This window comes from Diceros bicornis, chromosome 15 (genome assembly GCF_020826845.1).
Source record: "Diceros bicornis minor isolate mBicDic1 chromosome 15, mDicBic1.mat.cur, whole genome shotgun sequence".
NCBI lineage: Eukaryota > Metazoa > Chordata > Mammalia > Perissodactyla > Rhinocerotidae > Diceros > Diceros bicornis.
In genome coordinates this window covers 9,008,339-9,023,181 of record NC_080754.1, presented here as the reverse complement: position 1 = coordinate 9,023,181, position 14,843 = coordinate 9,008,339, and the positions used below count along the sequence as shown (strand labels likewise).

Sequence of the window (14,843 nt, the reverse complement as noted above, 5' to 3'; positions counted from 1 at the left end):
GGAGATTTGGAAAAATTATAATTCAAGGCAATGTATTCCACAAACATAGATGATTCATAACCTATTCAGCTAACAGTTCTATAGGACAAATATTTAATTTAATTTAACGTCCAGCATTTTAACATCACACGGAGGTGTTTAATGTGTTTACTTTTCTTTGTAAGGGCAAGAAATTCACTTAATAATTGTATCTCAAGATGAAAAGCTTGTGAGAAAATACAATACGTATTAAAACAGCTATATAAGCCAATGCATAAAAAGATTTATAAACACATATATGCTTTCGTCGAAATCACCAGAATCTGTGATGCATTCTAGCTGTCAAGGAGGTGGAGTAAATGATTTTTGGCTATTGCTTTCAATTTTGAAATTCTGTTAAAACTAGTTAATTGATACATCTCTTAAGGAAAATGATTTGCCTTTTTATAGAGAATGACATCCAAGTTAGAGAGTGAAGCATTCTGTCTAAGAGTGGGTAACATATCAGGTTAGAAGAGAATGCCTAAAGGGCATAACCCTCAATCCTTTTTCCTAGACTCAAGGACACTTCAAAAGTGTGCAAGGTCCAGGGTTATTCCTTAGACTTTTTCAGGGCTGAGACAAATCTTGAGTTCAGGATCAAACGAACACTAAATTCAACCTTTAAAAGTAAAGATGTGTCAAAGAGCAGCTTAAGAAGTGTGTCTAGAGGGGGAATGTATTCATTGGCCTGCCTGAGAAGATGGGCCTTAGTTACTCAGGTCTTTTCCCCACACCAGCAGCTGAGTCATCTTCTATTCTCACTTCCTACAGTCTTCAACTTCTGGGATCTTCCCAGAAAAACTCTCGAATTACTCTGTCTTGAGGTGATGCTTCACTGTGTGCTTGACTTCCAAGATGAAATTTGGGATGAAAGAACTTTTTTCTAATGCTGATTTGTCCTTCCAGTTCTAAAATGATCAGCATCTCCGTCTCTTTTCTTCTCCACCCAACTTCATACCTTGTCTTTTGCGTATTCTGTGAAGCTCAGCATTTTAGGTTAAATAATAAGCCAGGATAATTTACGAATGAACGAATGAATGTAGTGTGGTCTGTGTGCCAATGAGAAAGAGATGTCCAAAGACAGATGAATCATAGGTCAGAGAAACAAAATAAAATAAATCAGCGTATCTCAGAATACAAGCCAAGACGGAAATTTAGCTTTCGGTATTTCCCCATCCCCTTTCCTCTGCCTTTTTTTAAGTTAGGGAGACTTTATTTTTATAATCTCAGTCAGCCTGCAGGAATTCGTCATCAGGTTGGGAAGTTTTTACTAAGGTTTTTGTAATCGCCAAGATACTCTCAACCGAAAATGACAAAAACCCAGCTTAACCAAAAAAAAAAAAAAAAAGAGCAAGAGAGGGTGTTTTACTGGGATTTGAGCAAAGTTGTCAAGGCTTTTTGTCCTTTTTTCCATATCTTAGCCCTACGTGCGTTTGCTTGTCTTTCACTATTTTCTCAATTTCCTCTGCTGCAGCCCAACTTTCTCCATATTGAAAAGATGATTACCTTCAGATCTAAACCTATGTCCACAGATATTGAAATCCTAAAGGAAGAAATACTCTCTCACTCATGGAAAAAATTTCATTGGTTCTTCTCATCTGTTGAGTAATTTACCATGCATAAGAAGATCCATGACCATGGTTGGCCAGGCCTTGGTCATGTGTCCACCCCTGCAGCCAGAGGCCAGGTGGGCATCACACTGGACAGAACCTCAGAATCACAGGGATGGGGGCCACTCCCCAGTGAGCAGACAAAAACAGCAGACATCCATATAATTGGATAATATATCCAATTATATAAAGGAAATATAAATTTCCTTTATATAATTTTTTCATTGATTCTTAGGACCAATATGCTTTCTATCCAGATTGTGTACAAGAGCTTTTGATTATCAGGGGGGAAAATAGAAATATTCTGCAACATGGGAAACCTACTTTTATTTTCATCCTTTCTTTTAAAGGGCTAGATTATTGCCCCAGAAGGAAATCAGACATTATTTGCAGGGGCTAGCTAATATTTTTTCTCCTCACAGTCCTATGCACTATCTGATTATGTGAGGAATAAGAGAAGCATGGGTGTTGTTTTATACTTAGAAAGATGTGAAATAAAGTGACAAAATTAAATATTCTGAAGTCTTCATAAATACATTTGTTTCCCCTGGACACAAGGTCAATAGGAGAGAGTCAGACAGTCTGACAGAACCAGTGGGTGTTTCCCCAGGACCTCTTTTGAAGGTGAGCACTGAGTAACTGTTCTCAACTTTATTGTCCATGTATTTGCTAAGGCTCATTTTCCATCACTTTATCACCTTCATCAGCCTGCTATTGTCCTTGCCATAAAGAAAGAGGAAAGTAGATAAATAGCTAGAAATTCACATCAGCCAATCTTTTTGATTCCCCTCACCCTGATTTCAGTCTTTTAAGTGTGTTTTCAGTTTTAGCAGTCATTAAGACAAGTGCCTGCTGAAAGTTTCAGATAAAATAAGTCAATGTTTAGGTGTCCTTTTTTCAAGCAAATTGCAACCCCTTAGGAATGGTGATTTTAAGCAAATAGCTGCCCCAGCAGCTAAATCACACTTTCTACTTGACCTAATCTCAATTAGCTCAATCTACCTACCTTCTTTGAGTGTAACTAACCTAATCTCCATTCCAGCCTTCATTCATTACTCCTTATTTCTCCAAGAATTACCCCAGATCTCTTCCACTTCTCCTCTCACACGTTGCCCCAGCGTCTCCTCTTCCATGGGGCAGTTGTATGCCGGAGGCTCTCCAGAGCTGCTTGTGCACATCACTTCTGACGCCGCCTTCAATGATGTCACATGGACAGCTTGAAATTCGCCATTGTGTGATTGTTTACACTCTATGGAAATTGGAAATTGGCAAACACTACAAATCAGGGCTGTTTTTGAGAGCTGGTTATTAAATGTTTGCCAACACACTACTGCCCATGGAACTGACTTCATCTTCGCTAACTGCTCTAATAGTGGTTAAGAGCCTGAGTTTGGTGTCAGATAAACTGGAGCTCCTCTGTGCAGTATTTATGTGACACTCTGCCAGTTATTGCACCTCTCTAAGTTAGTTTTCTTAAGTGAAATAATACACGGGAAGCCCCTGGTACAGGAAGCTGCTGAATAACATCGGCTGTTTCTCCAAGAGCCCTTGACCCTTCACGTCGATACCCTTCAAAGCTTTGATTAGCTGTTTCTGGTTCTAGGTTGATGTCATTTGTATTTTCTCTTTCTTTCACCATAAAACTCCCATCTTAAAAAGGGTCATCAGAGTATCTTGCTTAATGTGTTTGGTAAACAGTGAATCTACAATAAACACTTCTGTAGGGCATATTCATAGAGTAGGCAGTCAGACAGTCAGGAATGGGTGTCCAGTGATGCCTGAAAAGCATTTAACAGCAAATAAAGGCAGCAATGACTAGTGAAGAGAGTACTAGATTAGGAGTAAGGACCCCTAAATTTCAATCTCAGAAAAGAGCATACAAAAACTGCAAGAATGTGGGATAAGATACAGCTAGTTTTGAATCCCAGTTCTGTCTCTATGCCGCCTTCATCAAGTTACTGATCCTAGCTTCCTCATCTGTTAAATGGACTTAAGAGTAGCTTTGTACTTACCCTCAAAAGTTAGAAGGGTCAAATGTATTAAAGAATGCTAAGTGTGTTGACAGTAGTCTCTAAATAAAAGGTGACTATTATCATTCTCTACTAGTTGATTGTGTGATTTAATCTTCCTAAGCTTCCTAGACTTTAACTATACCTATAAAAGTAAGAGGGCTGATTTGGTGCTCTTTTTATTTTGAATGAAATTCTTTATGCCTAAAGCCCTTTATTCTAGGAACAGATAGAAGACTTAATGCCAATATTCTTCAGTGAACTAAATCTCTCTTTTCCAGTCTCACCACTAACCCAGGCCCCCATCATCTGTACAGCGAGTTTCCAACCAGTGGCCCTACTACCTGGCTCTACTCTCCATTCTCCAGACTTCTGCTTTGTCATTTAAGACAGACAGACAGACAAACAAACTTGATTATGTCACTCTCTTTCTTTAAAATTTCTGCTGGAGTCATTTTACCTACAAGATGAAAGCTAAACTTCCTGGCAAGATCTCTAAAGTCCTTGACATTCTTGCCTCTAGTTTCATATTTGCCCTTCTTAGTTTCACATCACAACACTCTCTCATGAACCCGATGCCTCGGTCACCTTGAGCTCACTGTTTCCTAAACACACCGTGGCAGACTTTCTCAACTTGTTCCATTCCACATACAGTGCCCTCAGCCTGAAATGCACCTACTATCCCATCCCTTTGTTTTCCTGGGATACTCCTACTCATTTTTCAAGGCCCACCTCACATGTCAGTTTACATTTGAAGCCTTTCCTGAGTCCCCCAGGCACTGTTAGTCATGCTGCCAGTCTTTCTACTGCGCTGGCACTGACATCCTCGAATTGTATTTATCTGTTTACAGGCCTGGCTCCTCCACTGAAACGGCAACTCCTTAGTAGTGACGTGCCACAAGTCTGGAGCCAGACTGTCTGGTTTACAAACCCCTGCACCAAAGCATACTAGATGTATGAGCTTGCGGAAGCTACTCAACTTTTTTAACCCACAGTCTTCTCACCTATAAAGTGGAACGTTCCATTATGAGTCCTTATAATAATTAAGAGAGAACGTGCATGTAAAGTTCCTACTCCTATGCCTGCTGTCAACACAAAATAACCAATACCCATTCTACAGATAAGAGAAATAAGGTGACTTTACTTGAATCAGAGTGAGGATTATAACCCAGGAAGGCCTTAGAAAGCGTTCCAGAGAAGCATGTTTCCAGTACAGTCTTAAATCTTTTTTAGAACAAAGAACATACATTAAACACACGCAGGATACATGTTCATCAAAATTTCAAAAGGTATTCGGTTGCAAATTAGCAGGTCAACATGAGGGTGACATCAGGAAAGGAACCAATCCAGACGTTACCAATAGGGCATTACTGATGGGGTGTTACCTGTAGGGTGTAGGCAGGGAAGTACACATTCTTAAGAGAGCGCATTCTTTACTTTAGTGGTTAAGCAGATGGACAATGTATGTTTGATAGGCCATAAATCAGGCTTTTTAGTTCAAGCTGAACCAGTTTTGAACCCAAATAGTTACCCCATATACCCCAATATGTGAGAATCTCTTGTCACTGGCATGTATTAAGGGCTCAATGAAAGTTATAAAAGATGATGTTGATGATGACGATAGAGGAGGTAGGAGAACAGGAGGAGAGAAGGTGATAAAAAAGAAACCTCACTGTCTCAGTCCGTGGACCACTTGCCTGTGTGGGTGAAAGGAATGGCTGGGCTACTTTACAGCACAGCTAAAATGACAGATACCAGCTCTTCTCTCACATTTGAATCCACGATGTTGAATTAACTCTTGCAATGCCAGAAACTGAGGTGCTGATGCAGAGAGGGAGTAGAGGAGGAAAAGGAGGGGAGGGGAGAAAGAAGGGAAGTACTGTGTGTGGGGAGTGCAGAATACAGGTCGAATTACCCTACTTCACAGCTTTGTCTAAGCATTTTGATTGTTTTTATTATCAGGAACTGAAACAGGCTTAAAAAAGAGAGTGAAGAGGTGCAGATTCCCAGTCTGGAGGGCAGCCCCACCAGTAGGCACCAAGTCAAGGTCTGAGGGCAGGCAAAGCAAACTCCTTTGATGTGCTCTGAGAGCCTGAGGGCAAAGCAACAACCCAGCGAGGGGTTGGAATGCAAGGGGCTTGGAATGAAAACGCGTGCGCCTGCAGCAAGAGAGCCTGCACCAAGGGAGGGAGGGACACAGCTCACTTAATAACGAAACTCTTGGACTAGAAGGACTGGAACATTGAGAGTAGAAGTCCCAGGTAGCGGAATAGTGTACTCTGAAGGTATTTAAGCTGATAAAACACCCACACAGGACACAAAAACTGAGACAAATTCTTTCCGTTAATCCAAATGACCAACCGGGAATTAGACTAGGGGTGCGGTGGGAATGGGACACGAGAAAATAAACTGGGGAAGGAGAATAACCGAGGAGGTGGAGAAGCAGTCCTGCTGAATTTATTTCAAAGAAGAAAAAAAAAACTGCTGTCCTATTTTCATTCAATAATGGATGCTCCCCATACCAAAGTCGAGGCTGATTCCCTTTGCGCTTGGAGAGAAAACAAAAAATAAAAACAGGAAAAAGAGGGACGGATGCTCGTCTTTTTATCCTCCTCCCTCCCTCCAACCGAGTCCTTCCTTCTGCCCCAGAGCCCGCGTGCGAAGGTTTCCCTCCTTTGCTGTCCGAGGCTTGTGTCCTTCCTGCCCCTGGCAGATTGCCGTCGTCTCCATCCCCTAGACCCGAGCTGGGTTTGGTCCCGAGATGGCACAGGCCAGTCCTCTCTCCCTCTCTTTTTCTCTCCCAGCGGGTCCCTCCGTTCCTTCTCCAGCTGTCACCGCCCCCACCGCCCCCCGCCTGCGTCCGGAAACCCTCAGCCGGGAGGAGTGCCCCCTGACTCTCCAGGAAAGTCGGTGCTGTCCCAAAGGGATCCTGTGCCCTTGCTCCTCAAGAAACCACTTCCTCTCTGAGCGGAGGGTGATTTCCACGGCCAAGGACCGTCCTGTCTACATGCCCCAGGACAGACCCCGCGCGCGTCCTTGGCTCCCGGCTCGGGGGCAGCTGGGGCTGGGACCCAGGAGAGCCCGGCTGGCGGCGCCCTGACCACGGGCGGCCAGGCTGGGCACCACCCGCCCCCGGGATCGCGGGCCTCCTGCCTTGCGCAGAAGCGGTCGTGGTCAAGGTGTGGTCCCTTCACGTGGTCCTGGAACTCTATTTCTCCAGGTGAAGGCCGCAGTCTGCCTGCCTCGTTGATTCATCATTTCTGGAGAGCGAATGGACTGACATACATAGAGGAATGTCACAGAAGTGTTAAGATAAGCAAGTACGTGCCATGTCTTGTCATTATCACTGGCAAGGAGTCCAAGCTTTTCCCAAATTTTTGTCTGGGCGCCCTCCTAGTAGCCATCCCACCCCCCACAAACTTTCATTATAAATGGCGCTATATTCCAGATAATGTTGTCTAGAAATGATGATTGCACTTAAATCAATGCCTGAACCTACCAAGAATAAATACAACTATGTTTACTGGAAAGAATTCCTCAGCCACCAAGAATGTATAACTTCTGGAAGGTGACTCTTTGAGTTCCTCCCCTGGAAACTGGAGACAGGACTGTGAAATGACAGCACAGCTGAGCTGGTTGCCCAAAGTGAAAGGCCTGCTCCTGTCTTAGGGGTTCCAGGGGATTGTTTTATGTTTTAGGTGAGAATGCTGATCTTGGAGTAATTGATACCTAGAAAGTTATTGAATTGAGGTAGGAAACAAAATCATAAGAAATCCTTGGGCAATATCTGAAAGGGAGCATTTAATTTTCTGTCACTCAAGGAAAAGGAACAGTTCAGCTTTCAAAATGTATCTGTATTATATAGTCAGTCAATAAAATATAATCCCCAATCAAGCAATTAGAGGAGCACGTGGGGTTGCAGCTGGGATTTTTAGCTTCGTTAAAGCAAATAAAATACTGTAGAAGGAATGAAATCAAACTTGTTGAAACTTGGATTTGCAGAAATATAAGGTAGCTTGGAGAGGATGAACTCAGGTGGAAAATGACCTTTTTTATTATGTTCAAGAAGGCATTAGAATGTCAGGAGAAATGCTAGAAAGGAGATTTATTACCATACGCACAGTTGACAAGTTCCATTTTGTTGAGTAGCTTGGATGGGGGAAGGAAACCAGCATTTCAGGAGGTGGTTAAAAAAGGTCTGCCAAGGGTTCAGTAATCCAAGGAGACCTGAATGAAGAAGGAATGTGTTCCTTCAGTCTGCTGAGAGCCTCCCAGGAGCCTCAAAAGACCATATTCCACCACAGATTTGCTTATTCCTTGTCAGAATATTTGTACTAGATGGATTACATGAGATATGAGATGGGCTGGATACAACATGTGTACGTGTGTGTGTATTCTTCTCACTCTCAATGGAAAATTTCTCCTCCTTACTCTCTCCCTCTCTATGTGTGTATGTGTGCATGTGCGAGTATATGTGTGTGTATCGATGTACAAATATTCAGAGATTAGGAGGGCATTTTCAAAAATATAAATCATTTTTGTAGTAAGTTGAAGTTACACATATGTATTGTTCTACTTTTTTGTGTGTGTGTGAGGAAGATCGGCCCTGAACTAACATCTGCCAATCCTCCTCTTTTTTTTTTCTGAGGAAGACTGGCCCTGGGCTAACATCCATGCCCATCTTCCTCTACTTTATGTGGGACGCCGCCACAGCTTGGCTTAACAAGTGGTGTGTTGGTGCGCGCCCGGGATCTGAACCGGGGAACCTGGGGCCACCACAGCAGAGTGGGCGCACTCAACCCTTGTGCCACCGGCCTGGCCCCTGTTATTTTACATTTTGAAGGCCACATTCATTTGAGACACACACACTTCTTGTGTGGTCTAGAGAGCTAATGTCAGGATTCTCGTTTTAGAGATGAGGAAATGAGGATGAGAGAAGGGAAGTGATGTTCTCAATGTCCTTTTCACTTTGCCACAAAAGCTTTCACGGTATTTGTGATTCATAAGCATGGACTTTAAACCCACATGGGACCTCAAAACATCCCCTTTTCTTGACCATTTTCCCGTCTCCTTTTTAGTTTGACTATCAAAATTTCAACAATTCTCCATTATGCTCACTTCCTGTTCTTCCCTGCTTTGTTTTTCTCCTTTGCTCTTCTAGTTAACACACCTTAAATTTTACATATTCATCTTGTTTTTTGTTTGTGCTTTTCTGCTCCAGAGAATACGCTCGGTGAAGACAGGGAATTATTTTGGGGGGTGGAGGTGGGACTACTTTTTTTTGCTGTTTCCCCAGTGCCAAGAAAAGTGCCTAGCAAATAGGCACTCAATAAATATTTGTTAATGAATGCTTGCATGCATGAATGAATGCTTAGAAATAGTCCCTTTGGGTCTAATTAACATCTGTCTCCGACTGCTTTTTGTAAGGGAAAGGTGCTATGTAATTATTACAAGAAAAATAATCAAAGTAAGCTCACTGCAGGTTCTTGGAGACTCAATGTGGAGATGATATTCCTTCCTTGTTTCCCTCAGTTCTTTCTGACTAGCAAAAAAATGTGGTGTTGGAAACTCATTTCGGATCCCCAAATGATGTCTCTGCTATGGCAGGGAAGAGTTTTGTATGTCTTGTGTCTTTGCTGCCTCCTACTCCCCTTCACCTTTCTCTTGTGTGTACGCAAGCTCAGGAAATGCCCCCTGCCTACACCCAGCCAGGAATGTGATTTTCCTGGCCTAGTGCCTTTTACTTAGGATCTTTCCAGACTTTTTCCTCCCTCATTAAATTTACCTACCCCCTCTTCCCATTCCCTCTAGTATCTGCTTTCCATACTGTTTTATGCTTCCTAGGTAATATATTTTTATTTTCTTAGAATGAAATGGTCTCAGGTGTGGAAGGTCACCTAGGACATCTTCTGTCCCAGTGAAGCAAATCTTCCTACAGCATTGACAAGTGAGAAGCAGTATGGGTGAGAACTCAGTCTCTGGACAGAAGACAGATGTGCTTCCTGCCTTTTACCAATTTTGTGACTTTGGGCAAATTACTTAACCTCTCTGGGCTTCGGGCCCTTCATTTAAGAATGATGACAGGGCCAGCCCCGTGGCTTAGCCATTAAGTGTGCGCGCTCCGCTACTGGCGGCTCAGGTTCGGATCCCGGGCACGCGCTGACTCACTGCTTCTCCGGCCATGCTGAGGCTGTGTCCCACATACAGCAACTAGAAGGATGTGCAACTATGACATACAACTATCTACTGGGGCTTTGGAGAATTAAAAAAAGGAGGAGGATTGGCAATAGATGTTAGCTCAGAGCCGGTCTTCCTCGGCAAAAAGAGGAGGATTAGCATGGATGTTAGCTCAGGGCTGATCTTCCTCACAAAAAAATAAATGAATAAATAAAACAGTTAAAAAAAAAAAAAGAATGATGACAAAAGAGATCTCATCTCTTAGGGCCACTGTGAGTATTAAATAAGAAAAGCAGAGAGAGTGGAATAATTCCTTGCCAATAGTAACCACTAATAAATATTAGCTATTACTAGTACGTCCTTGATAAATGTCTTCCAGACTCTATTTCAGTACCATCAGTGTTGGGGAAGATGACTACTTTTTTGAGTCAATCAGTTTTTTTTGAAGACACATTGTTCACCTGCTGTAAAGATGCTTTATAATTAGCCTAAACCTGCTTCCTTATAGCTTCTATCCACTGGTCCCCAGTGTTTAGTTGGAGAAACATAGAGTATATATGTGCTATTATGGACTGAACATTTGTGTCCTCCCCCAAATTCTCATGTTGAAGCTCTAACCCTCAGTGTGATGGTATTCAGAGATGGAGCTTTTGGGGAGATAATTAAATTTAGATGAGATCGTGAGAGTGGTCCCTCATGATGGGATTAGTACCCTAAAAAGAAGAGGAAGAGACAAGAGAGCTCTCTCTCCATGAGCAGGCACTGAGGAAAGACCATGTGAACACACAGGAAAATGGCAGCCAGTGCAAACCAGGAAGAGAGCCTTCACCAAGAACCAAATCTGCTGGCACCTTGGGCTTAGACTTCCCGGCCTGTGGAACTGTCAGAAATAAACATCTGTTGTTGACGCCACTCAGTCTATGGTATTTTGTTATAGTAGCCCAAGCCGATTTGTGCCCTCTCATTCATAAGGAAACATTTAAAATTTCTGAACACAATTATTATAGCCCATCTACATCTTCTCCATTTCAGGCTAAGATTTTCCAATTCCTTCAACTATTGCTCATCTGTAGTGGTTTCCCACCCCATCACCGACTGACTGCTTTCCTCATGATGACGTCTAATTGACCTACGTTCCTCTTCAAAAGCTGCATATGAATAAGATGCAATAGCCTACTCATTGTTTAACTAATACAAATTACAGGGGAGATATTATCTCCCAGGATCTGGACATTCTATTCTTAATGTCCAGGTGAGATCTCATTAGATTTTTTGGCAACCATGTCACATGGTTGGAGGCATGTCTAGCTTGTCAGCCACAAGTTAAAAACGAAGTAAGAACTTCAGGTCTTTTTCACATGAAGCACTAATAATCTAGTCTGCCCTGTTCTGTAAATGAGTAACTAAGAGCGTGTCTAACGGCAGGGTTTAACATTTATTCTTGTTAAGTCACACTAAAGGAACTTCTGGAGACAATGCCTTCAACCTGTTGTTCTCAACCTTTTTCCCCTCTCAATACACATTAACGAAGGTATTCGCATGAAATACAAATGCCCTTGGGCACACCCATGATTATTTGAAATTTCCATCTGCCAGTTTTAACTCCACCCTTTACTCTTCTGAGCAAAAAAGCATATCAGAATTTGAGTGAGTAAACCAAAGAACTAAATGTGAAAAGCAATAGCCTAAAGCTTTTGAAAGATTACATAGGTTAATATCTGCACGATATTAGGGAAGAAAAGAATTTCTTACACAATGTCAAAAAGCAAGCAGGCAGGCACAAATAATAAAGGAAGAAGCTGAGACATTCGATTTCATTAAAACAAAAAACATTACCAATCGCCATCAACAGAATGAAAGATATTTGCAACACATATATTCCACCAAGGACTAGTATGTTTCTCCAAATTATAAAGAATTCTTCAAATTATTACAGAGAAAAGCAATTAATAAAGATATGGGCAAAAGACTTAAATATGTATTTCACAGAAGAAGAAACCCAATGGAACAAAAATTATATGAAAAAAATTAACAATAGTAATCAGGGAAATGTAACTTAAACTCAATGAGCTAGCACTTGATACCCACTAAGGTTATAAAAGTTAAAATGACTGACAAATATCAAACGTGAGGGAGGAGTTACAGTAATGGGGACTCTCATACTCTACTAGTGGGGGCGCCTACTGATACAACCAGTTTGGAAAAGCTTTTGGCATAACCTAGTCAAATTAAACATGTTCGTATGCTATATATTACACAGGATAGATGCCAAGACGCTGTAAAACAAAATCCCAGTGGTATTTGCCTCTCATATAACAGTTTCAAGTGAATGGTCCAGATTTGGGGATGGCCTCTTCCACGGTCATTTGAAGATTCTTCTGTCTCATTAGTCGGCCCTTTCTTTGGCCATTGTCCATGTTTGCGCGGTCTATAAACCAGATTGCAGGCACATCAGTGTTGCAGAGTGTGGGAAGGGGAATGAGAGCATAGAGGAGCACACATCCAATTTTTAAAAGACTAGACCAGGAAGTGTCCTACTTCTTTTCCACTCTGACACCGTTGGCAAGAACTTAGTCACATGGCCACAACGGCTGTAAGAAGGCTGGGAAATGTCTTCGATAGTCCTCTATTTTTATAAAATGAGAAGAGAGTGGATAGTTATGAACAACTTCCACCATACTCTATGACACAGCAATTCTACTCTATACCCTAGAGACTAGTTTCTAAATGTGCACCAAGTGACATTGTAGGAGAATATTTATAGCAGCATTGTTTTAGTAACAAGAAACCTGGAAATAATTCAATTATCCATCAACAATGGACAGAATACATGAATTGAGGTGTGCAATGGAATACTGTATGTCACAAAAACAAACTAACGCTACACATCAACATAGACTAATGTCACAGCAATGCTGAAAAAGTAAGCAAGTCACAGAATATATGCAGGATAATTTCTTTTATATAATAAGTTAAAAAAAGGGCAAAAGTTAAAAAATACAATGTTTAGAGATACCTACATGGGTGGCAAACTGAATTAAAAAAAGAGAACAAGGGGCCGACCTGGTGAGGTAGTGGTTAAGTTCACATGCTCCGCTTTGGTGGCCCAGGGTTCGCAGATTTGGATCACATGAGCGGACCTATGCACCGCTTATCAAGCCATGCTGTGGCAGCATCCCACGTATAAAGTAGAGGAAGATGGGCATGGATATTGGCCCAGGGCCAATCTTCCTCAGCAAAAAGAGGAGGATTGGCGACGGATGTTAGATCAGGGCTAGTCTTCCTCACCAAAAAAAAAAAAAAAGAGAGAGAGAGAGAACAAAATCTCAAAAGTCAAGATAATGAGTCTTTTGTGCAGAAGTAAGGGGAAGAGATTGGGAAAAAGCACTCAATAGTACTGACATGGCTCTATTTCTTAATTGGGTGATGATTACATGAGTTTCCTCTTTCCTGTGTATATGTTAAACAACAAAACCTGTCCTGAAAAAAGCAAATTTAGAAAGTAATTTTTAAAATTTTGTGTTTTAAGTATATAAGTAACAAATTATTTGTGACAGGTAGTTTGCAACACATGTGTCAAGACAACATAATCATTGTTGTACCCAGAGGATGGAATCGTAGAGGGAATTTCAGCCATTCTGGGACAGACTTCAGGGAAGACACTTTGAAGATGTTGGGGAATGAGTGCCACTTGATCGTATAACACAGGCTTCATCCTTTTCTGTCCTCTGGGTAGTCAACTCATTCTGTGCCCACCTGTATGGAAGTCATGCAACAGGGCACGAACTCCGTGCAAAGCATTTAACCCCAATTCTGATTTTAACAAGTAACAAGCCCATTTCAGTGTTCTCACCAATTCCCTCAGTGCAGCACAGTGATGAGAATATGGGTCTAGAATCAGGGTGCTTGGGTTAAAATCCTGGTTCTGCCCTGTAACCACAGACCATCTTCTTCACATCACTAAGTCTCCATTTCTTTGTGTATAAAATGGGAATTTTAATAGTATCTATTTTGTAGGGTTATTGTAGTGGTTAAAAATATAATATATAATTATTTCACACATGCCTATTATATAGTACGTGCCTAAAAATGTTAAGTTAAAAAATACAATGATAGAAACATTTTTTTCAGTTAGCAATTGGTTAATACCAAGAAATGTACAAATGTAACACACTGTCTGGCCAAATACAGAGTCTTTTTAAATTTGTTACATATGTGCAAAAACTAGTTCCAACATGCAATAGCCCTCGCATGTAGTGGGCACTCAATAAATCTTAGCTTCCTTTTATTTTAAGATATTTGGAAGCTTTGTCCTGATTCTTTCACTATGTTATTATTCATGAATTTACTAATTAGAGTCACAGTTGTAATTAGGAGGGAGAATATGCTACAACAGAAAGTCAATCTCTCCAGAGTGTCGTAAATTTTTGTTCTGTAATTTTTGCTTGTGTGTGGAGGTCAGACTCCCAAGGGGTCAAAGATGTAAAATAAAGTAATGTAAAATTAAATGGGATAACTACTTGTAAACTTCTAGTACTGTAATGATGTATAACAGAAAGTTCAAACACTTGAATATTCTTTTCCTCATTTGGAGTTGCTTTAGATGCTGTATAAAACACTAAAATAAATCCTTAATACATCTGTGTCTTTGGAATTTGAGTCTAATTTTTGGAAATAGCTAAAAGCCACACAGAGCCAAGTGTGGTGAATAATATAAGTGAACAAGTTGTGTAATACCATTTTTGGTCAAAAATGTGTTATGATAAAATTAATGAGTCTTTTACTCACAGGCTTGTAAACTGGCTCTGAAGGCAATTCCAAAAAGGAGTTCCACACGTGGTTTAGGTGATGACAATATATTTGGGATAATATATATATATATATTTTTTACAGTTTTCTTTCTTTTTGGTGAGGGAGATCAGCCCTGAGCTAACATCCATGCTAATCCTCTTTTTGTTGAGGAAGACCGGCTCTGAGCTAGCATCTATTGCCAGTCCTCCTCCTTTTTTTCTTCCCCAAAGCCCCA

The 14,843-nt window shown here is 41.2% G+C and overlaps 1 protein-coding gene across 2 annotated transcripts in view; it reads left to right on the top strand.

Annotated features, from left to right (window-relative positions):
• The window catches only part of LOC131414684 (uncharacterized), a 50,730-nt gene that overhangs the window by 8,324 nt on the left and 27,563 nt on the right, over positions 1–14,843 (top strand). Inside the window, exons 2-3 of one of the 2 annotated variants that reach the window (XM_058555728.1) lie at positions 6,861–6,960; positions 9,508–14,461. In XM_058555728.1, coding sequence (XP_058411711.1) covers positions 6,861–6,960; positions 9,508–9,541 — 134 coding nt within the window. In that variant the 3' untranslated portion in view covers positions 9,542–14,461. Of the gene's footprint in view, positions 1–6,860; positions 6,961–9,507; positions 14,462–14,843 lie in introns of those variants that run through there. The other variant, XM_058555727.1, reaches the window with a different exon arrangement.